General features: G+C 41.0%; 2 protein-coding genes across 5 annotated transcripts; both read right to left on the reverse strand.

Annotated features, from left to right (window-relative positions):
• Positions 1–674: 674 nt before the first annotated feature.
• On the reverse strand, positions 675–15,634 carry dennd1c (DENN domain containing 1C). Of its 4 annotated transcripts, XM_008426559.3 has the most exons (23): positions 15,102–15,634; positions 14,603–14,667; positions 11,775–11,818; positions 11,290–11,339; positions 11,091–11,210; positions 10,341–10,410; positions 10,172–10,252; positions 10,020–10,076; positions 9,131–9,184; positions 8,641–8,751; positions 8,295–8,395; positions 7,936–7,981; positions 7,735–7,836; positions 7,484–7,609; positions 7,285–7,386; positions 5,984–6,074; positions 5,381–5,421; positions 5,253–5,303; positions 5,122–5,169; positions 4,929–5,036; positions 4,698–4,771; positions 3,333–3,561; positions 675–3,256 (listed from the first exon to the last, which is right to left on the reverse strand). In XM_008426559.3, the coding sequence occupies exons 1-23, from the start codon at positions 15,116–15,118 to the stop codon at positions 2,306–2,308; spliced, it is 2,739 nt and encodes a 912-aa protein (XP_008424781.2). In that variant the 5' UTR covers positions 15,119–15,634; the 3' UTR covers positions 675–2,305. The 4 variants fall into 4 exon arrangements, with proteins under 4 accessions (XP_008424781.2, XP_081461716.1, XP_081461706.1 ...); XM_081605590.1 differs by having other exon boundaries at positions 7,735–7,833; positions 14,603–15,634; XM_081605580.1 differs by having other exon boundaries at positions 14,603–15,634.
• A 318-nt stretch (positions 15,635–15,952) lies between these two features.
• On the reverse strand, positions 15,953–21,121 carry LOC103474183 (tubulin beta-4B chain-like). Its single transcript, XM_008425355.3, has 5 exons — positions 20,859–21,121; positions 19,071–19,179; positions 18,878–18,988; positions 17,887–18,131; positions 15,953–17,813 (listed from the first exon to the last, which is right to left on the reverse strand). The coding sequence occupies exons 1-5, from the start codon at positions 20,913–20,915 to the stop codon at positions 17,001–17,003; spliced, it is 1,335 nt and encodes a 444-aa protein (XP_008423577.1). The 5' UTR covers positions 20,916–21,121; the 3' UTR covers positions 15,953–17,000.
• Positions 21,122–22,839: the final 1,718 nt, after the last annotated feature.

Genomic DNA, 22,839 nt, shown 5'->3' on the forward strand with positions numbered 1-22,839 from the left:
CTACCTGCAATGTCGCCATCTGTTTTCAGTTTGTTGTCCCTGCTCACCTTAGTCCTGCTGCTCCTGTTGTGCGTCATACGGAAGAAAAGAAGGATGGAGGGGAAGTACAGACCCAGCGCAGAGGAGAAGAAGCAATCGAGAGCAACTGCGCCCGAGAGGCCCAGGCTGCCTTTACCGTTGCCCAAAGAAGAGCGGCTTATATAGACATGGGTTGAATACCCTTGATGTTACCGTGGTGTGTGTGTGTGTATCACAAATGGATGCTCTCTGCACCAAAATGTTTTCAGATCATGCAAACACTTTTTTTCATCCTGAGTGAAAACAAATGGACCGATTGAACAATCGAAGCGTTCTGTCACTCGTTTCACGGAGGGAAGAGAAGTGGAGAGTTTGCTAACAGTTTTTCTATTTAAACACTACTCACTTTTTCTACCACTAAAATATGAGCTGCAGTGTATTTTGTATTTGAAGGCAATTAAAATATTTTTTATGTTTTGCATATTAGTTTTCCTAAGATACTAACTGAAATGCACTTTTTCTATATCGTATTCAAAGACTTGATGTCGAACAAATGTGCACACATGGTGGGCAAGGCGTCTGATTTAAACCACAGTGCAAATGAAATGTTCCTTTTCATTTTTGCTTGGTAAAAAAAAACACTTTCAATGGACGCGTTTTGTTTATTAAAGCTATTTATTCAAATTGTGTGAGAACAGTCCACAAAACTGCAAAGGTCATTTTTCAAAATGTCAGTTTGTGCAGGAAAGAAACTAATGTTCTACAAATCTAAATAATACACTTTACGTGTTTATAATAAATGGCATTTTCACATTTAAGTTAAAAAAAAATAAACAGTGCTTTTAAAGGGATGGGTTCATTGCATTTTTTTTTGTTGTTTTTTTGACTTGCGGTTCTTGTGCCATTATCACCAATAGTTTCCTTACCTGTAATAAAACGATTAGATGGAATCGTGGATGCGTGTTAAAATGCAGCATTGGTGTTTGAGTCAACATTTGCACAAAAGAGACTAAGTTTAACTTTTCTCTGCTGAGTGATGTGGCAGTAACACCAATTCTCACAATGAGTTGACTTTCTAAAATCCAAATAAGACTTTCGCCAAACCACAAAATCCTCTGAAAGGCATCTTAAAGTTAGTTTATCCAATCAGGCTGATCATTCACTGGTGCAAGCGGTGGAAAAGGCTGGGAAAACCTCTTGAAAGCCATTTTCAGTTCCAATGTGTTTTTTTTCTTTGGTAGCCATATAATTTAAATGTAAAACTTTTTCGAAATGCTGCTTTAGAGCCGTGCAGACAGGTTAAATGGTGAGGCCATATCTGTCCTCTGACTCACTTAGAATAAGGATACGGCTGATTGGTTCTACTATTAATCTATTATGTCTTTTTACTGGTAAGGAAATGTTTGCTAAAAAGTTCACAGAACTTGACTCAAAAAATCCAAGCGATCCCTTCAGCCCAGTGGTTCTCAGTCCTGATCCACATTGTCCTTCCTGTCCTAGATGTGTCTTATTTGGCACATCTGATTACAGCATTACCTCCTCACCTCCCTGGTGAGATGTTCTGGGCACCAGGAGGAGACCCAGAGGAAGACCCAGGACTAAATGTTTCTCAGCTGACCATTTAGCACCTTGTGCTTCCCTGTTTAGGCTGCTGCCCACAGAAACCCAATCCCAGATTGAGCAGATTAGGATGGATGCGGGAACAGGGAATACTCAAATTCCTGGAGGACAATGAGTGCTGAGGAACAGGATGGAGAACCACTGCTTTAGCCTGTCTGGTTCATGACTTTGAAACATCAGTTAAGTTTCAATTTATGTTGCTTGGAAAGGATGAGGTGATGGAATTTTCTTTCCCCTAAATGTCAAAACAGTTCAAGCAATTTAAAAAAGAAATGGAAAACAGAAGCAATGGGGACGGAGATCCTAGCAACCACTGAAACCAGCAACTTCCAAGCTGAGAGTTTAACGGTTCGATGAATGCCATAAATAACTTTTTTTTTCTTTTTGAGTTAATGATGATGCTTTAGTTTGATCCTGAGCCATTTCTAAAACCAAAAATATTTACCTTTTCCTATTTCCTTCATCAATAAAGCTAATGGACCTGCCTCTTAGCTTAGCAAAGAGATACTTTGGGTATTTGTTTGCATGAAACCTGGCGTTATTGATATATATATATATATATAGATATCCCTTCTGCCTTTGGAGCATCTTGGAATCCCATTGAGCTGGAAAGTGTTGATGGGGATGTTTGGGTTTCCACCTAAACTAGTGAAAACAGATGTTACCATCAAGCTTCAAATCTCTTCTTCAGTTCAGACACTTTGACCGGAGGGCGGTCTTCCTCCTCGGACGCCTCTGCGTTTCTGTTTGCGTCCAAGTCACACGGAGTCTGTACTTTTTCCCTGCATCGCAACGCAGGCTCGGCAGAGTTCTTAGAAACGGACCTGAGCTGAAATCCCTGCTGGCCGTATGGCTGACACTGGAAGCGCGCTACGGCAGAAAGCACTTTGGGAGGAGGCGAGGTCACGCGGGCCCCCTGCTCCTCCTTCTTTGGGGTTTTATCTCTCTCTTTCTCCTCAGATGGAGGCGGTTTAGACTCGGCGGTAACGTCATTGGGCTCTGGTGGGACTGTAGCGTCATTCTGCAGCTCTCCCACCGAATTCAACGGCGGGTCTTCTCTGTTCACACACTTTAAGTTCAATGTTTCTGTAGAATCATTATTTGTATCCTTCTGTGTTTCTTTCATTTCTTCTTTTGTCTCATTTTCCTGCACGTTATTCGTTTTCCCTTCTTCCTCTTGTAACACAGCTACCTCCTCGCTCTGAGTTCCCTCATCTTTCCTGTCATCCTTCATTCTCTCATCTTCTTTTCCTTCAGTCGTTTCTTGCGAGTTTTCCCCAAAGCTTGCTATGTCTTCTTTACTCCGCTCCTCTTCCATCTTCACTTCCTTAAAGTTATCGCTGTTGGTTATTTCCTGCTTCTCATTTATTTCTCCATCAGGTTCTCTCTGTTTTTCTCTAACCTCCCTTTGTTTCACTTCGTGCTCGGCGACCTCACTTGCCACCAGGAGACATTCTGCTCCCTCCTCCTCCGGCAAGCTGCTGTCCAGGCCGTGCCAGTCCGAGTCCTCCGTCCGATCCGAAAGCTCCTCTGTGGTCTCCAGATTCCAGCTGTGCAAGCTGCCGCTGCCGCTGATGGACAGAGACAGGCTCTCCTGGCTGGGGTTGCCTGGAACACGCTACCACATAAAAGAGAATTAGAACTGATTTCCAAGCGGATGTTTGGGAGTGCTGATCGTTTCCTTAGTGATTTACCTTAATGATGTAGTCATGGCTGTCTGGTCCAAACAAATCCAGGCTGCGAGTGCCATACAACAGGCCTCGGTCGTGGGAGCTGCGCGAGCTAAGAGTGTCAAAGATTTCCCCCAGGAGATCCATCTCTTCTGAGTCGCATAACGGTGAATCGACTTCGTCTTCGTCTTCGTCTTCTTCTTCCTTCAGAATCTCGGAGTCAGGCTGTCCAGCGAGCCTCGAGTTCTCCTCACTGAGAATAACAAATAGCATCAATAAAACTAAATAGAAATTAGAAATAGTGATATTATAATATTAAATATGCATAGTGTCAAATGCTTCATCTAATGCATTGAGAAATTATTTAGTAAATGAATGAATCAGTTGGTTTTTTTTTACTCTTGATTTCCAGAGACAGTATTCTAGGTTATTTTACGTGTGGCTTCGTTTAACAGAGCAACAGACTGTCGTGTGTTGGAAACATAAAGTGGAAACAAAACCTTGAAAAAGGGAAGAGATAAAAAAACTAGTTTCCCTTTGCAAACGTCAGAGACGTCAGCAGTTTGGTCTTCATTTGGCCATGTCATGTTATTTTACTTTTGGCCCATTTTGTTGGATCTCTTTGATCAATGCATGTTCGCTACATCCGCATATGTTGTTTATTTGAAGAAAAGAAAAACCATCTCTTAAAAATATAACCTAAGGTTCTTCTAATGCCCTGACCTTTCTAAATAATATCACAAACACTGGTATTAAATTGTATTTATGTTCTACAGAGCAGGAACTTGATGAAAACCAGCAAAAATAATTATTTTAAAAATGTAATTTAAACATGGCTGCAACAGGCTTTCATATTCATTTTGCAATTGTTACGGCCCTGGGCCTTAAGGGCTGGGCTGCAGGTGTTGCTTTTGTCTGTCCTTGTGCTCCTCCCCTTTACAGGTGCTGCTGATCAGGTCGATTGGGAGTGCAGAGTACTTAAACCTGGCTGTCTCCATCTTCTGGGTCGCCTTCAGCGTCCACTCTGCCGCTTATGGTGTTCTGTTGCCAGGCCTCGGCTCCCCTCCTTTTTGCACATTTGAGTTTGTCTTTGTTTTGGCACTTCAACACTTCCATATGCACTCATACAACACATCCAAGCATTTGCATTACACCACTGATATCCACAATCCATTGTTGTTTTTGTTAAATATTCATTTTTCTACACTTTAACCCCTGCATGGTCTCCCGTTTTTGTTATGACATTGAGCCAGTCGTAACACAATAAAAAAAATAAATGAAACCTATCTTCCACTTTTGACAAAATAAAGCAGACCTTTTAGTTATAGGTTTGGCTCTTGGCTGGAGCCAAGTTTGAGGAGACTAATGGTGTATAAGTGGATTTCCCACCTGTCCCAGAGATCTTCTGCATCTTTTGTGATTTCCTTGTCTCTGATTTTCTGAGCAGGTCGGCGAGGTCGTGACTAATGGAGTAGAAGACCAAGACCAGAAAAAAGAAAATATAACAAAAACAGTTGGAAGACGGCACAAACGGGACAGTCCGTCTTACACATTTAACTTGATTCACATGTAGATTTGTTTGCTGGAAAAACAAAACCAAAACAAAAACTACAGTCTTACTTTTCCAAAGTGTTGTGTGATCGGCAGGCGGCTCTGTAAGCTGTCAGACTGGACACGGCGGTGCGACATCGACCCGCCCCTCTGGAGGCTGCGGTCCTCATGGTGGACCTGCATGACACACGGTGAAGTAAGTAAGAGAAGCCAGCAGCATTCGGGTGAATCAAAGCGTTTACCTACATGAACACGAGCCTACCTTGTGAATCAGCAGGTTTTTCAAACCGGATTTGGTGAGACCTTTAGTCTGTAAGAGACAACAATGAAAAGTTAGGCGGCACCTGCAAAACAGAGCTGTCCTCCATAAACCCCAGTCACATCTGGACTCACCTTCATGTTTGCTTTGGTCTTCATGTTTAGAATTAGAGCGCCGCCCCCTTTCTGTTAGAAGTACAAAGACATTAATGTTAGGACTTTCCAGGCCAATAAGGAAAACAGATGTAGTCAAATGAACTTACCTTTAAATTGCCAACTAACTGCTGATAAGATGTGCCTCTTCCTACAAAAAAGAAAAAAAAATCCAAAAGAAAGCGTTTTAATTCAACAATATGAAAAATATATATTCACATAAAAGGGAATTCCCAATCTGATGTCTAGTATTGACTTGTTGTCCCATTCGTGACTTCTTCTTTAAATTATAGGTTTTGGAGTCCCTGATTAATCTGTCTATAGCTCCTAATCCCTGTAGCTGCTGTTCTGTGTTTGGTTTTGCCATTTTAAACACCAGATAGTCCAAATATATTAAGTCATATCAGGCAGAGATGCTAGCGCCAACATTGCAATTCAGCAGAAGGAGCATAACTTAGGTTTACAAAAACTGTTGACTACATCAAGTCAAATGGTTAAAATAGCTGTCGAAAAATAGACAGTCCAGCATCCAGAGTGTCACTGATGAGTAATTTAAAAATTATAAAATGTAGTGTCCTATTTTACCGCAAAAGCAGACACATTGTATTGATTTTGTGAAAGGTGATCGTGATAGGATATTCCTAAAATGACAAAAAAAAAAAAGAAAAGAAAAAGTCTGTCCTGTGACATCCTCAAGACATACAGATACACACCTGCTGTTGTTTCACACTTTGCTATCTCTTCCTCAAAAAGGTCATCGAGTTCTTTCCCTTTGTTAAGAGCATCCAGGCGACCATCAATGAACTGAAACAAACAAGTGGAGAAACAGCTTTGAAACCAACATAAACATCAGTATATGAATCATTTTTAACAATTAACCTTGCTAGCTTGCATGGATTATGAAAATTTGCCTCAGTATTTATTTCTAACAGTTTAGTCCAAAATTATTCATTTAGACCCATTTAGGACTTTGGATTTAAAGCAATCGTTTAACTTGACCACCATGTTTCTTCAGATTGGAAGTAACATTAATGTCCTGGAATGGACCAAAGTGAGAATTTTTCAAGGAATCTAAAGATTAGGGTGATGACAAGAGGCATAAGTACTTGGTTGAATTAAATTATTTAACATCTAAATATGCTTTAGGCAGGACTAATGCTGAGTTTAACTATAAGTGAAAAGAAACATCAAATCCTTTTAAACAAGCACTTCAATGAGTTTTTCCATCATATTCACTCAGGTGCAAAATATGTGCCTAGACTTTGAAATAAGTATGTGACAAATTAATTTATAATTATCATATTTTATATTGATTAAAAGTATAAAATAATTCAAAGTGGAAATGTATCATACCCTTTTCTTTAAATTAAATGATTTCCATCTTCTTAGCCCTCTCTCCCTAGATTTATCCATTGAAGTAATCTTAATACTGTTTTGGTTACTAGAAGGTGCAGTCTAATAGTAAAAATAAGTTTTTTGTAAATTATCAAGCATAACATAGTCATACCAGTAAAGACATCGTTAAATGCAATTTCCTCTCAATTACATCATTCTTAAAACTTTTAATAATTATTGAGGACCTTAGTTGATAATGGGTAATTTAATTCTATAACTATTTTTATTTATTTATTTATTTTATTCTACAAGTCTGTCATGAATTGGGTTCCTGGGATGCTCTGCTACTTGTCAAATGAGTCTCCAGACATATTTTGTGAAATTCCACTGGATGTCCAGTAGGTGGCACTGTTTGGGATGACGCCATAGAGTTCACTTTTCTGCCTTATATGCGATCGAAATCCAAACAAGCACTCTTATTATCCACTGTAGTGAGCACGGTGCATACAGTATTTCTAAAACTTAATAGATTTTAGATTAGCTCACATTTAAAGGAACAAATTTCCATTAACTCCTGAATCAGAGACACACAGTCTCATCAATTAACCGACTGCGAAGTTTTTATTGTATTTTTCACTTTAAGCCTCAGGAAACATGCCCAGCAGAGGTCGCTGTGTACCTGCTTGAAGGATTGCAAATGAATGGCGCTTTGCAGGAATTGCTTCATGCTGGTAGACTTGTGATCCAAAAAAACCTCTTCACAGAAATAAATGTCACCTTCCTGTGAAGAGAGACGCATATAGAATGAGCAGCAAGCACAACAAATACATTCTGCAATTGCAAGGAGAACATTGGTGTTAACTAATCAAGTTACAGACCTTGTCGCCCTGCAGGGCGTCCCTGTAGCCTCCGAACAGCAGAGCTTGAGCCCTCAGGAAAGCTCGAGAAACACCACAGCCAGGAGACACTGCCTGTCGCTTTAAGCAGACTTTCAGGCCGGACATCTGAGCACATAAATGCAGGAAACCTGCTGATATCTGCCTGATGTTATCCATGGAACAGCTGGCATGCTCAACTAACACAAAGCAACTCGCTGAAATTACAAAGACCTGAATAAATGTGTTTTTACCACATCTGCAGGTATCTTCTTAAGGTCATCAAAGGGGGTTTCCAGAGTGTTTGTATCAACATTCAGAATAACCACTTCCTCCAGCCCTCGACTCCTCACCTGCTAATGGACGGAAATATGTTGTCGAGAAGACAGGCAGTAAGAATAAACTTGATCAACTTGCGAATAAAGCTGGTGGGGGGATGTGAGCGACTCGGTTACCTCCGAAAGACTGGTGTGGACTCCAATCAGATAAGGCATGGGCGCACTGGAACCGCAAAAAAGGAAATCACGTTATTCCATCATCAGGTAAATAGCCACACTGCAAAAACACAAAACCACGCCAAATATTTTCTGTTTAGCTTCTACAGCAAATATTTTAGGAAGATTGAAATAACACAAAACTAATTGCAAGAAGCTTTTTAGCAAGACGCAGGATCTTGTTTTAAACATATTAGATCCACTGGCAAATTCTGTCACTTAAGATTTTGTGTTTTCGCAGTTTACGTGTAGGCGGATTGGTGTGTTAGTGTTGGGGTTAGGGTGGATGGACGGACGGACAGACTGACTGGACTTCTCACCAGCAGTAGTCGAGTAGATGTGGTGGCAGGACAGGGATGAAGATGTGCTGCCAGTACATCGGGTACAAAACAGCACTCAGAGCGTGTACGCAAGACGTTAGCTGCACACACAAAATGGAGGAGAACTTCAACGTACACATGCATGCTTATCTACTTCACATGTGATCAACAAGTTCAGAGAGTTGTATTTGTCACAAAATGAAGCAAGGACATTTTAACTCAATGTTTAGAAATGGTAAAATCGCACTTCAAAAATAAGTGTTGTTTGAGGTATGAGTATGATCAGGCTGCTGTAGATGTGTTAATACCGTGCAACAAAAAGGGGAAATGAAAACGTGCGTCTTACGGTGCTGAGTTTGCTGGCGAAGATGAGGATCCGCCTCTCGAACAGCATGCTGGCATAGAGCTGAAGGAGATTCCCGACATCTACTGCTACTATCAGTTCAGTCAGGTTTCTCTAGCGAAGCCAAAGAGACAGGGTGTGTTTGTGTTTTGTTCTGGAATTTTATGCCCCTAGAAATTTCTGACATTTGGTCAAATTACAATCGCAAACTTTGATGGATTTCTTTGGGATTTTATGAGACAGCCCAACACAAAGTAGTGCAAAACCCTGAACTGGAAGAAACAGAAACAGTTCAAAACTGCTCATGAATGAGTGTCACAAAAGTGGGATATACATTAATATATTTATCTTTAGCCTCGCCGAGTTGAGACTTGCAGAAGCGCCAGGACTTTTGGAGTACGTCTCTATCAGATTTGCACATCTAAAATCCAAAAGGTTTTGCAAAACAGCTCAAGCTCTGTCATAGCTAATTAACTTAAGCTACCATACTCACATTTTCAGGAATAGAAGGAAGACTCTTTGGATCTGGAGCGATAAAATATGGAATCTGTCCAGAAAAAAACGACAACAAAAAACAACCGTAAAGCCACAGTAAGAAAAAGGGAAGAAAATAGAGAGGATGTACTTTTTTACAGCATCGTGGATGTAGTCTAACATCTTGGTGCATATGTGAATAAAAGGCTGCAACATTGTCCATTTTTATTCCAAAATTATCAGCCCAATGATTGTGCTTTTACATGTAGACTGCGCTGCTTTTGAGCAATTTTCTCTTTCACAGCTTCAAGTCAAATATCTGTTTTTGAACCATTAACCCCATCTGTTCCTGTCAAAGCCTAACAGTGCACCATATGCATCTTGTTAAACTTCCCATCATTGGATGCAAAGTCTGCATTCAGACTGAAGAAACCGTATTTATGCTGCAATCAAAACTACATCAACATTTCATTGCATGCCGTGACACAGATGCCAAACACAAGAGTTATTTAAAATCAGGGGGTTAATTTGTAGGTGAATTGAATTAGAAATGCGCAGCTGCTGGAGATGGCTTTGTCACTTTGGAATGAAACCCAAACACAAAAACAAAGATGATACAACAAGCTGTAGCTTGGAGCCAGATGAAGTAAATTCTCAGACAAACCATTTCCATGATGAGGCATTAGTCATGGGTTTTTAAACAGACTGTAGATTATAATGAAAGCTAGCTCGTGTTAACTGTGTTAGGATCAGCATAGACATGTCATCTCTCAGAGGGGTGAGTCAACAGAGTTTTAGTTCACACAAAAAAAAGCTGAAGTCATCAAGCACAGACAGCCAGCGTTAGTCTGAACAGGCCCGGCTGGATCTGCCTCTGGGCCACATGGACTCCTGTGGCACTCACTCACCCCCTCTGTGAGTCCGACAGAACGGGACACCTCAGTGCTCACCAAAAGCTGCTCTCCCTCAGGAAAGAAACACAACACGCAAACCACTGACAGAGCACGTTCAAACTCAAGTGTGACTCCCCGGGTTCTCGTTGGCTAGTTAAGAGATTTACCATCTGCAGGGTGACGGATCCGGGAGCCAGCGGGATGGTCTGCTTGTAGAGCGTGGCCAGGAGCGCTTTGATCTCGTTGATCTGTCGAAGAGGTGGGTCATGTTCACGCGATGCTCGTGCAACAGTGTGGAGAGAGTAGAGATTACAGGTTAGGAACTGGAAAACTCACCTGTCCTTTAGAGAGGTAGTCGGCCAGATTGTTGAGAAGTTTGTAGAACACCTCGAACCACGGGAGATAACTGTTTGAAATCAGTACGGGATGAAATCATTGTTTTTTTAAAGGAAAGAATCGATTCCCTTGTGAATGTATCTAGTAATTTGTAAAATATGTAATGAAATAATGACCTTTTTTCTTTAACACAACATTTTAATTGATCACAGTTATGCTTTCAGTTTTACCCCCACCTGTCTCTAACCGCAAGAAAGCCCCAACAAAAAATGACAAATTGCACTAAGACACTAAGATTTCAGCAATAAAAAAATCCTAATGATCTATGAATCTTAAAGACAATGACATCCATAAGAAATGTGTAATTTTAAGCCTCTTTGGTCAGTCCAATGGACCCAGGTGGAATAATTTATTTACTAAAACCTCTGCATAAAAAAAAAAAAAAAAAATCTCCCTGATTAAGGCAATACTTCCCCATTTAACTAGAATTTATAGGATCGGAAAAGACATAAACCTTTTAATGTTTTTTTTTTTCCTGAAGAACAAGAGAGAAATTTGAGTGGTTAAAATTCAGAAAATGTATTTATATTTGTTACTTACGGTGAGGTACAAAGTCAATAATGGAATACAAAGAAAATTTAATATTTCCATGGCAATCTTTCAAAGAACATGTTTTGTGTGTGTGTGTGTGTGTCCAACAGACACAGATGGAGCACAAAATGAAGGTTAAACATGCAGACAAAAGCATACCTGAGGATGCAAAGGCATGTCTGTGTGCTGTTGGTGAGGCGACAGAAACCAAAGCGCTGGCATCCCTCCAGATCAGTCAGAACAAAAGTAAAGTGCTGCACAGCCACCACATCCCTCTGTCTGAACAGACGAGCGAGGTAATTAGATCAAGTTAACCAGACAGGGAGGTGTGACCAGCAAAAACCCAGTTTATACTCACCTTTGGATGTCGTACGGGAAGCAGAACCTGGGCAAAGTTTGACTGGATTCCTGGAAAATAAGCAATTAATGAGCAAAATAAGGAGCGAGAGACACAAACAAAAACGGTTATGTTAAAGTACAAGAGCTTCATGCGCCTCACGTCGACTTTGGAAACTACTTCAGGTTTAAGGTGTTACACGCTGAGCAACGTAAGCATTATTGTCTCCACTGTAAACAGTTAGAGGATGTAATAAGAAAAGAAAGTGAAAGGTAAAAAAGAATGTTCACACATCAATAAAAGTCAGGATTTAAAAAGCCTGACTTTTGGTTTCTGTTTTAGCCTAAATTTGAACAAGAATTGTTTGTTAAAGTTCAATTTAAATAAGGTCAGTCCTTAAACAGCCACACAAAATATGTCCAGTGTTCGAAGAGTAAAGTCGAGCTACTGTGATCATTTCAAAAATATATTCCCAACAACGTATTCCCTGGAGCAGCAGAGGCTACCTCGTCCCTGAAGTCTTCTGGAAACTGAAACTTTACTCCAGGATCTGCAAAATTAAAGCAAAAAAAAAAAAAGTTATGAAAATGAATGAACAAACTACATCACACAAATGCATTTCAATAAGTTTAATTTTCAGCAAAAAAAACAAACTAATTCAGTTCAGACACAAACATTGCATAGATACAGTTATATATATTATTTTAGAACTTGTATTATTCTTTCAACTACAAAACATATGTGTGATGTACTGTAGAGAATATGCCCCCAGTATTTAGGAAGGGCTCCTTTTCCATTAATTACTGCATCAATGCAGAGTAGCATGGAGACAATTCCCCTACTGAGATGTTCCTGGGTTGCATCAACACTGGTCTTGTTTGCATTGTTAGGTCTGGTATCTCTCATCGCCTTCTTTTAAAAAGCGTGAGGTCAAAACCAAAACTGATCTAGATTCTGTGGAGCTACAGACCACAGAGAGTAAAAAAAATAAAAATAGTTGTTTTCATGCTGAATCTAGAAGAATTAACCAAGCCTAATAATAAATCAACCAACTATACCGCCTTAAAACATCACCAGAATAAGGGATGTCCTGTAAAAACAGGACCCAAAATAACTTCTGTACGCTGTTATTTTATGCTTGTTTTTACAACAAACAAAAAATTAGCAAGTTGGTGCACCTTATCCAAAATGCTGCTGCCAGAGTCCTGACCAACACCAGGAACACGGATCATACCACACCAGTCCTTCAGTGACTGCACTGTCTCCCTTATTGTAAAATAATAGAAATATTGTCGATGGTCTACAAGTCACTGAATGGTCTTGGTCATAAATGCACTTCAGAGTTGCTAGTCAGATATGAACGATATAAAAAACCCTTCAGGTTGTCAATGACCTGTTTACTCCTCGTTTCCAGGAACCAGAACCAAATGAGGTGAGGCAGCATTTAGTCAGATTTTTCCTTTGAATCAGGACTCAAACTATTACTGCAACCAAACACAACAGTTAAGAGATTTATTTTAATCATGTTTAATTAGCTTATCTATGGCTATTCAGATTTCCTTCCCGTTGTCAGAAAATTTCTGTCATCAGTTTATGTTTTAAACTCTGTCCCCTATATGTGAACGGTGCTACAAAATATATTGCCAATATTCCAGAGATCATCCATTGGGGTTTACGTCAGCCAGGTTTACAACCCAATAATCAGTGATGCTCATGAAAGAAATCATGCCAAGCACATTGATGACATACTAAGTCCTGCTGGAAAATAAAATGAGCATTTCTGTAAAGACTGTCAGCAAACAGAAGCACAAACTGCTCCAATATTTCTAGGTAAGCAGCTGTGAACCAACACAAACAAAAGGCAATAACTCCCTGAATCCTCACCGACTGTGGAAACGTCACAGTGGACCTCAAGAATTCTGGCTCTCCTTTTTTCTAATTGAAAAGCAAGATACGCTTTCATTTACTTTCATTAAAAAAAGGTTTTGGACCACTGAGCTACAGAGTTGTCTTTTTTCATTAGCCCTGGTTCAGGACTGACATCACATAAGAAAGGCATCTTCCTTCCCATGGATATGTGTGTCTGATGTGAAGCACTGTGGTCCAAACCTCGAGAAACTCCCCCAAAACTCTTGAATGGGCTTTTCCTCTGAACCCTGCTGATGCTGTTTTTAACCTTCTGCTTGTGCATCTGTTTCCACCGCGCTTTCCTCCTGCTTAACTCTACAGGGTGTCAAGGACTGTCAGCTGATCAACAGTCAGGTCTCCCCCCTGACTGCCATGATCCATCACTTCACATTTCCCAATTAAACATTTCTGTGTTTCTACCGGACTAACTTTGTCATTTTGGACTATCATTAGCTGTAAGTTATCGTGATTAGATTTATAACAAATAGACATTTGAAATATGTTATCTTGAGTCTAATGAATCATTATAAAAGTTTCAATTTTCTAATTTCTGAATTATTGAAATAATACTTAATCATATCAATAGTTAATTGTGGCCAAAAAAAACACATTAGTAATTTTACTAGACAAAAAAAAATGTTTAAAAATGATTAAATAATCTTGAATGTGAAATCTGATCGGGTCAGCTGTCAGCTCTCACAGAGAGTTAACAGGATGCTCTCCTTGGGTTTACTTGTGACTAAAAAGGCTTTGTGGTTTTCTTCTGATCACATGACAGGAAGAATGTGTGACTGTCAGAACAGCACAAACAGCTTCACACTTAAAAAGTTTAGATATTTCATTTTTTTCTCCAATTCACATGTACCAATATTAATTGATGTTCAAGTCCGCTGTCAAAACGCCGGTGTAATGACTGAGTCATGACTCACAGACTGTGCAATCCAGTTTGTGCAATCCATTGAGTCATGTCGAAATAAAACAAGTCCGAGATACAAAGAGTGACAGAAAAAAACATCTGATGAGTAACTTCATTGTAGTAGACAAAACATCAGTGTCAGTTTATATGTATATAAGTATTACAAAGGGAATTTTGTGAATGAAATCACAATGTAGAGCCCGAAACAATAAAAGCAGACCAAATCAAATGGTCAAATTTTACCCATGCCTTCTACTAGTAAAACAAATCTGAGACTTTTTTATAAAGTTTGAAGCTTCACCAAATCGACGCAGATGTTACATGAGATTTAAAGTCACATATTTAGAAGCAGAGACCACAAACCCACAGTCTTCTTTGTTCTCAGCGTACTTTAACGATCTGATATGGAAGATGATGAACATAAGCAGTGCTTATTAGATTGGAGCCAAACATGTGTGAACCGTTCTGTCTGGGTGTGTGTGCCGATCCAGAAGCCACAGCTGTCCTCACCTTTGTCTCTGGCTACAGGGCATGTCGCTTCAAAGAACCAGTTGAAAGTTCGCTCGGGGTTTTGTCTGACAGGAAGCACATGAACACCAAGCATGTGAGATTTCTGTTAAGAGTTTGACGTGTGTGTTCACATTAATTCAGAAATTAATTGTAATAATACAAAAAAGTTGTTAAGACATTTACTCCAATTTGAATCTGACTGTGAGCAATATAAAATATCAGTGTTATTACATTCAAAGACAGGTTTTACTGCTGATGATAGGCTTCATATACAGATAAATGCATGTCAAATTTAGTAAATAAAATCTGCTTAATACAGGCATTAGAATAAGTCCACTGTTATGTCTGTGGCAGCAAATACAAGGGCAGAAGAGTTGCTGCATTAAACTTCCTGTGCAGTTTTGTGAGAGGAAGTTAATAGAAACCACAAGAACTGAGTGAGAGGCAGAGAGAAAATGATGGAGGTCGACAAAAATAAATCATAAGCCGACTAACTTACTTCAGTCTGGAGCCCATCCTGCCTGAATGCGACTGTTTCCATGTGTTTGTCCTGGAGGAGATGAAGGCCCTCGGGGCTCTGCTAGACGAGTGCCATTGCTCTGATGAGGCACCGTTACAGATGAGGGCAGACCGCCAGCAGAAGCAGCAGTCTGCTCAGTCAGCGCCAGAGTGACAAAACACTTCCTGATCTATCTGAATATGTTCTTGTCAATGTGTAAATGACGCGCGTTATGAGACAGCCTCTCAGATGTGGACTTCTCGTAATTTGTTATTTAGTGTTTAAATTTAAAAGTGCTCATAAGGTCAAAAGATGACATCTTCCTCAAAATTAAAATGACCTACTTAGCCAATACCTGCTGCTGTTTGTTTGGTGAATCTCTAAATAACAGAACAGCTCAGAGTATGCAGGCTTGATGCAGTTTTACAGCTCTGACATCAGTGGATCCGTCAGCGAGAATCCGGTTTTACTTGATTTGTGCAGTCATGCACCCTTATGTTAGTTAATGCGTCATTATTGAGAACAGTTGACTAGGTGTCAAATAAATGACACCTAGTCAAATAAATAAAAGTTAGATAAACACTGCATGTACACCGGCTGCAAAGAGCCAAAAGAAATCCACATCCTGATCAGAAAGGCACTTTACACACAGACCCGTTGCTGCCCCCTTGTGTCACTCAAAGGCATCTGAAAAGTATTGGTCTCCATTTTGACAAGTTTTTTTTGTCATCCGAGATGAAAACTGAAAGGGAATTTAAAAAAAGGCAATCTAACAATAAATGAAAAACATTTGATGAAGAATACCTTCAAGCTGAACCTCAAGCTACAGAAATGATCCCACAGACAAAGACTTGTTTAATAATATATTTATTTCAACCAATGCCAAATCAGACAAGTGATCAAACTGGGCTCAGTGTGAAAGATTATCTGGTGATGATGACAATGAACAAAATGCTACTGACAAAAAAAACACTTGCACACGTCTTTGGCTAAATTCACACAGCAGGCAAATGTGACCCAAATCCGCTGTTTTTCGCCCATGTGTGACCCGTGTCCGACTTTTTCGCAGCTGTCTGAACGGCCCAGTTCCGATCTTTTCAACCTCCAAAAAGCCAATCTGGGCCACCTCCACATGTATCCGATTGTTTCAAAGGATCTGCAGTCTGAACGGTCATGTCGAGTTTAATCCTACATTCACATCATTGAGACATACGTTGTAACTCTGCAGCAGATGCAGTCAATTTGGATGCAAACAATGGCTGAAAATTATGACTATGACATAAGTCTGTATCAAGAAAGCGCATCACATCACAATCCCACCACTCCTGGTTCCGACTAAACATCCAAACAGACTTCGCTACAGACTAAGCAATCGATGATCCGCCAAAGGCCATCGCTGTTAGCTGTACTTTCTTTTTATTGGTGTCTTGTTACGATACAGTTGGTTCCCATTACTTTAAGATCAATAAATACACTGTTACTTCAGTAAACTGTGCGCTGCTGCGTGACGTCAACGTTCCTCCAGTCGGCTCGCTTTGGGGGTCATACACGTTCACAAACAAGTCTCATTACATTTAATTGGTATGAACGGCCACACAAAAAAATTGTATTTCAGCAAAAAAAAATCTGCATTGAGCATCAAGACCTGCTGTGTGAATGCAGCCTTTGATACCGCTACAAAGGTCAGCTATGTTTTTAGTGTGTGAATCCTACTCTGCCGGAAGAAGGAAAAAGGTGAAGAACCAGAAACAGAAGAGGCAGGGAAGAGATGACATGAATAAGAGAGCAGGGAAAGGACAAGACAGGAAGGGAAAGCAAAAACTAAAAAGAAAAGAGCAGAGTAGGACTTGGCTAAAAGGATGGATGAGTGCCAATGAGAAATATGAGTGACTGTTAGCCTTAGGCGACTTCTTCCTCTCCTTCCTCCTCAAACTCTCCCTCCTCGGCCGTGGCGTCCTGGTACTGCTGGTACTCGGACACCAAGTCGTTCATGTTGCTCTCGGCCTCGGTGAACTCCATCTCATCCATGCCCTCTCCGGTGTACCAGTGGAGGAAGGCCTTGCGCCGGAACATGGCGGTGAACTGCTCGGAGATGCGCTTGAACAGCTCCTGGATGGCCGTGCTGTTGCCGATGAAGGTGGCGGCCATCTTGAGCCCGCGGGGTGGGATGTCGCACACGGCCGTCTTGACGTTGTTGGGGATCCACTCCACGAAGTAGCTGCTGTTTTTGTTCTGCACGTTCAGCATCTGCTCGTCCACCTCCTTCATGGACATGCGCCCTCGGAAGACGGCGGCCACGGTCAGGTAGCGGCCGTGGCGGGGGTCGCAGGCTGCCATCATGTTCTTGGCGTCGAACATCTGCTGAGTGAGTTCGGGCACGGAGAGAGCTCTGTACTGCTGGCTGCCCCTGCTGGTGAGTGGCGCGAAGCCGGGCATGAAGAAGTGCAGACGAGGGAAGGGTACCATGTTGACCGCTAGCTTGCGGAGGTCGGCGTTGAGCTGACCAGGGAAGCGCAGGCAAGTCGTCACCCCGCTCATGGTGGCAGAGACCAGGTGGTTGAGGTCTCCGTAAGTGGGTGTGGTGAGTTTGAGGGTGCGGAAGCAGATGTCGTATAGGGCCTCGTTGTCAATGCAGTAGGTCTCATCAGTGTTCTCAACCAGCTGGTGCACAGAGAGGGTGGCGTTGTAGGGCTCCACAACGGTGTCCGACACCTGCGCAAGCAACGCTCAAATTCAGGGTGAAAACTAAAGCATACCAAGAAGCAAACCGACACGATCATCGTACCTTGGGAGAAGGAACCACACTGAAGGTGTTCATGATACGGTCGGGGTACTCCTCCCGGATTTTGCTGATGAGCAGGGTCCCCATGCCGGAGCCGGTGCCCCCGCCCAGGGAGTGTGTGAGTTGGAAGCCCTGAAGGCAGTCGCAGCTCTCGGCCTCCTTCCTCACAACGTCCAGGACCGAGTCCACCAACTCGGCTCCCTCTGTGTAGTGGCCTTTTGCCCAGTTGTTGCCTGCTCCACTCTGGCCTGTAATGGCAGGATTATGGTGCTGAACTGTTGCTATGACAACATACTTTGCAATATTAAAACACCACAATGTTTTCTGGAAAAAAACAAAGCAATGCTTTCTCAAATGATGGTGGCATTGATCTGTTTTGTGTGCCTGACACCGAGTTGAAAACACTGAAAGTTGAGAGTCGGCGCAACCGGCAACAAGGACGCACATCACAGGTGTGTGGCGTCTGCCCTGGTGGAGAAGAAACGGGGCTAGATGACCAAGTAGCTCATCAAACTTGCTAGCATCGATTCAGATTGTGGGAAATGAAGGAATTTGTCATGAGAAATGTGGGTAATTGAAACGCTCGACTATGAAATCTGAACCGCCTGCGAACAGTGTCCGCACGACTCCGGCCACACAGAGTATGTGGGAGACTTTATTTTGAAAACTGTAACAATTAGTCCCCAAATGAAAACCAAAAGAAAAAGTGGGATATTTTTGTTTTCTCAAAAGTTGAGTCTTGCTTCTGTGAAGCAAATATTGCATAACATCTTGTAAGATCAATGTTTTGCTAATTGCTACACACCTCCACTTTATATTTTATCTGTGCTTTTATCTAGTTGGGATTTCAATTATCTCCCAGTTTAATAATTTTTCATACTAATCCCATAGAAATTCTGTCTTGCTTTGTTATGCATTATTAAGCATAACAGAGAAAAACCAAATAGTTTGGATTTGATAGAGTAAATTAAAGTGCACGCTCCGAGTTACGTACCAAAGACAAAGTTGTCTGGCCTGAAGATCTGTCCGAAAGGGCCAGAGCGGACGGAGTCCATCGTGCCAGGCTCCAGATCTACCAAGATGGCCCTTGGCACGTACTTTCCACCTGGAACAGATAAGTTATTTGTTTTTTCCGAGTAAAATTTCTAAATAGAGTTTAAATACTGAGACAAATCACATAATCAAACCTGAAGCCTCATTGTAGTAGACGTTGATCCGATCCAGCTGCAGATCGCTGTCCCCGTGGTAGGTTCCAGTCGGATCAATGCCGTGCTCATCGCTGATCACCTCCCAGAACTTCAAACACATGGGGCATGAGAGATTAGTTACAATGAAATTAACATGTTAATAAAAAATATAAATCCTGAATGCACAGGGTGTAATAAATTACTGCACATCCCACCATGCTTAAAGAAACAGGGGGTTTACATCTGCTCTAATAACTTGAATCTATATTCAATACTGCAGGTTGCATGTACAAGAATCAGTGTTTATAACAAGCACAAAAACTAAAAATATATAGAATAATAATTATGCAACACAAAGGCTTCAAAATTAAAGATTTTTGTCTGATTATCAAGAAACTAATTTCTCTTTTTTAAAAAAGATCCAAGTGATCTGTAAGCCTAAACAAATCATCTTGATTATGAGCCAGATTTCTGAGTTTGCTCTGATTGTTCATGATGACAGTGACAATAACACTGCCATTCGAAGGGTGGAGCCAAACACACAAATCTCGAGCAAAAGAGAAAATGTTTTTTTAACAAATAGAAATATGCCACTTTCCCAAAGCTGTCCTTGTCTCTCCCTGAGATAACAAGAACACAAAACTATATGGGTTTCCTGGTGAAAACCACTTTTTCCCTCCATTTCAGTCTTTTACTTCTTCTCTTCATTGAACATATGAGTGACTGAGCTTATGAGTATGAATATGGGCATATTAGTTTTCACCGCCAAGCAGCTCACCTTTACAGATGTGAGAGGTTTGTTTAAGCCTTAAAAACACAATTATTGAGTTCAGTCTCCTAAAATGCTCAACCTCCGACAGACTGGCGACCTGTCCAGGGTGACCCCGCCTCTCGCCCGGAACGTTAGCTGGAGATGGGCACCAGCAACCCTCCTGACCCCACTAACGAACAAGTGTGTCAAGAAAATGGATGGATGGATGGAAAATGCTCAACATGAATGGAAGATTGTTCTTCATACAAATCATCTTTGTAAAATATGCATATTTTTTTGTACTTTTATTCATTTAGTTCATCCATTGCGATGTAAATTGACAGACATAAATCATCCCAGAATTTGATTTTTTTCACCTTCACACATGGTCTTGATGCATTCAAAATTCCCTGATTATATGGTTTGTGCTTTATATTCAACTCTTGTCCAAACATTCATATTTTTAAATATAATGGTGAACTTACTAATATGAAGAATGACTGATATTTGATAAAGCCAAATAAAAAAATCAAGCGAATAGCATGAATGCGACATGTTTTATTTGCATGTCGTTCCAGTGCATTCGGTGTCTGAGCCACACCCCTCTGTACGTCTGTGGCTACATGCGCGCGCACGCCCACGCATATTAATTATTACAATATTTCATATTTCAATTTAAAAGCTAACGTGAATATCTTCCCACAAACACGTTCTCCGCTTGCGGTGCGGCTCCAGTCGAGTACAGCAGTCGGCCATTCAGCGGGCTTCATGTGACAGCAGCGGGGATGTCTCGGATTGCCGCCGCCCATCCTGAAGGATGCTATTGTACGCTGCCTTCACGGCTCTCCTGTGCGCGCTATGTTTGACCTACTTAGTCTTTCCTGGGAACAGCGGGCTGTCTCACCAGCTGTCATGTCACGACCAGCAGCAGCCAGCTTGTATTTAGTTACATTTAAAACAATAAAACTCGGTTGCCATTGTTAACGGGTAGATAAAACCCCCCAAAGGTTCGTTTGGCTCTTCTGTTCTCTCCCTACCTTCGCTCCAATCTGGTTCCCGCACTGCCCGGCCTGAAGATGCACAATCTCACGCATGTTGTCGCTGCTGCGGTGCGGGGAGTATGCAAACTGATTGAGAAACGAAGGAAGGTGGGAAGAAGAAAAAAAAGCTTAAAGGTTTTTTTTTTCCCCCTTTTTTTCTTTTCTTGCGACTCGGTTCTGTCGAGTAGGGAGCCTGGCTGAATGGCGGAGGGGTTTGTAACAGGGTTTTAAGCTGCCTTGTCTCGCCCTTCCCATCCAACCGCGGCTGCGCCGTGCCTGTATGTGCTGCAGAATTACGTCATCTCCATGGCAACGAAAACTGGGCACAGCCGGTGCAAATGGCCTGTCTGAACCGGCCGGCTGGAAGAGAGCAGGAAAGCGAAGAGACTAATCTTCGTTGGAATAACATGTAAAAAAAAAAAAAAAAAACAATGGCGCTATATTGCATAATACGGAGATTATAACGTTCCAGTTTAGAGCTTGAGACACAGTGGAGTAGTCTAAATATGTCCGCTCTATTTGAATGCATAACCCTTCTCCCACCTCCAAGTACACACAAATATAATGTGTTCAAAATTTCTTTAGTGTCCACAATGTTAGCTTTGGCTTTGAAAATAATGCTGCTTTCCATTATTCCATATTTAGCCTGTTAATTTGTTTGAGTTGTTGCCCATGGAGACAGGATGTTTGACAACAGAAGCTGGAAGGAAGTCAGGGTGATGATATGGAAATGGCATGCATTCCTCACTCAGCCCGCATTTTCATGCAGTAGACCGTTTTCAAAAGACAGCTTCAAACATGACTTAAGAGTGAGAGAACAAAAGTAACCTTTCAGAAGTTGCATGCAGTTGTAACACATTAATGCATGTGCTATATAAATGACTTATTTTAGCACAATCTAAGTCAAACTAAAGTTTTACTGTCCTTAGGTCATTTAGGAAAAACAGTTTCCTTGTATGACGTAGTGTGAAAATAAAATAATACTATAAAAATATCAGGAAAAATATAAAGAAGATTTCCACAAGTCTGGTTCATCTTTGGGTACTGGTCTGAGGTTACAGATGCCTGTTAATCTCTTCAAACAATTCAGTGCAAACATTACAAGGTGTAAGATGGGTTGTTTGATTATTAAGGTGTCTGAGAAAAAAAAGGTAATTAAAAAAAAAGTAACTTTGTACTTGTTCTTAAATAGAGATTAAAAAGTTTAGAAATGGATTCCACCAAATGTATTTTACACTTGAACTAGTGATAACTTTGTACATTTATGTAAGAACAAACTGTGAAATGAAGGAATTTACAGCTCCGTAGCAAAAGTCACAAAGCAGCATTCGACGTTTTGTTTTGAGCCTGCGTCCTCAATTCTGGGCTGCACAATTGGGAACTTGTCAGCACCTGCAGCAAGAAGATCCTGACTTGGCTTTTCCTGCATAGAGTTTGCATGTTCTTCACACCCATGGATGCATGAGGGGTGATTTTATCTTTTTAAATTTCCCGTAAATTTTCCTTATGTGAGAGCATGGTCGTTTGTCCTGCTTGTCTCTGGAAAGGTCACTAATCTACAAGATATGGAAAAGTGGCTGATACTGAACACTGATTTAGGTTGGCCAGAATTGTTTGGACTGAGACAAAGCAAGAAGGATATCCACCACGCATGCTTGGGGAGAACATGCCACCTCCACGCAGAAAGGCTCCAGCCTGGGTTCAAACACAGAACTATCTTGCTGCATAAGTCTTTAGAAATAGGCCACTGAAACATGATGTTTTCAACTTGTTTCTCTCTTACTAGTTAATCTGGTTACTGGACATATAACCTGGCAGCTGGTTTTCAAACGTTTAATTACATTTGATTTCCTTTTGATTCCAAAAATGTATCTAGAGATACATGAAACTCAGAGAGTTGTGCAACAAAGCATAAGTATCCACCTGCATTTATTCGTCCTCCTCTTCAGTTTCTAACTAAAGTACTTAAATCTTTCTT

Source organism: Poecilia reticulata, chromosome 1, assembly GCF_904066995.2.
Source record: "Poecilia reticulata chromosome 1, P_reticulata-male-v2, whole genome shotgun sequence".
In the NCBI taxonomy this organism is placed as follows: domain Eukaryota; kingdom Metazoa; phylum Chordata; class Actinopteri; order Cyprinodontiformes; family Poeciliidae; genus Poecilia; species Poecilia reticulata.

Excerpts from the sequence above, each read along its gene's own strand:
- dennd1c (XM_081605580.1), bottom strand. The coding sequence starts at position 14,696 with ATGCTTGGTGTTCATGTGCTTCCTGTCAGACAAAACCCCGAGCGAACT. Across the intron at positions 7,610-7,734 it reads AGAAGATACCTGCAGATGTG|ATGTCCGGCCTGAAAGTCTG; the intron begins GTAAAAACACAT and ends TTATGTGCTCAG. Across the intron at positions 3,562-4,697 it reads GCAGAAGATCTCTGGGACAG|TGAGGAGAACTCGAGGCTCG; the intron begins GTGGGAAATCCA and ends TGTTATTCTCAG.
- LOC103474183 (XM_008425355.3), bottom strand. The coding sequence starts at position 20,915 with ATGCGTGAGATTGTGCATCTTCAGGCCGGGCAGTGCGGGAACCAGATT. Across the intron at positions 19,180-20,858 it reads GGAACCAGATTGGAGCGAAG|TTCTGGGAGGTGATCAGCGA; the intron begins GTAGGGAGAGAA and ends ATGTGTTTGAAG. Across the intron at positions 18,989-19,070 it reads CTACTACAATGAGGCTTCAG|GTGGAAAGTACGTGCCAAGG; the intron begins GTTTGATTATGT and ends TATCTGTTCCAG.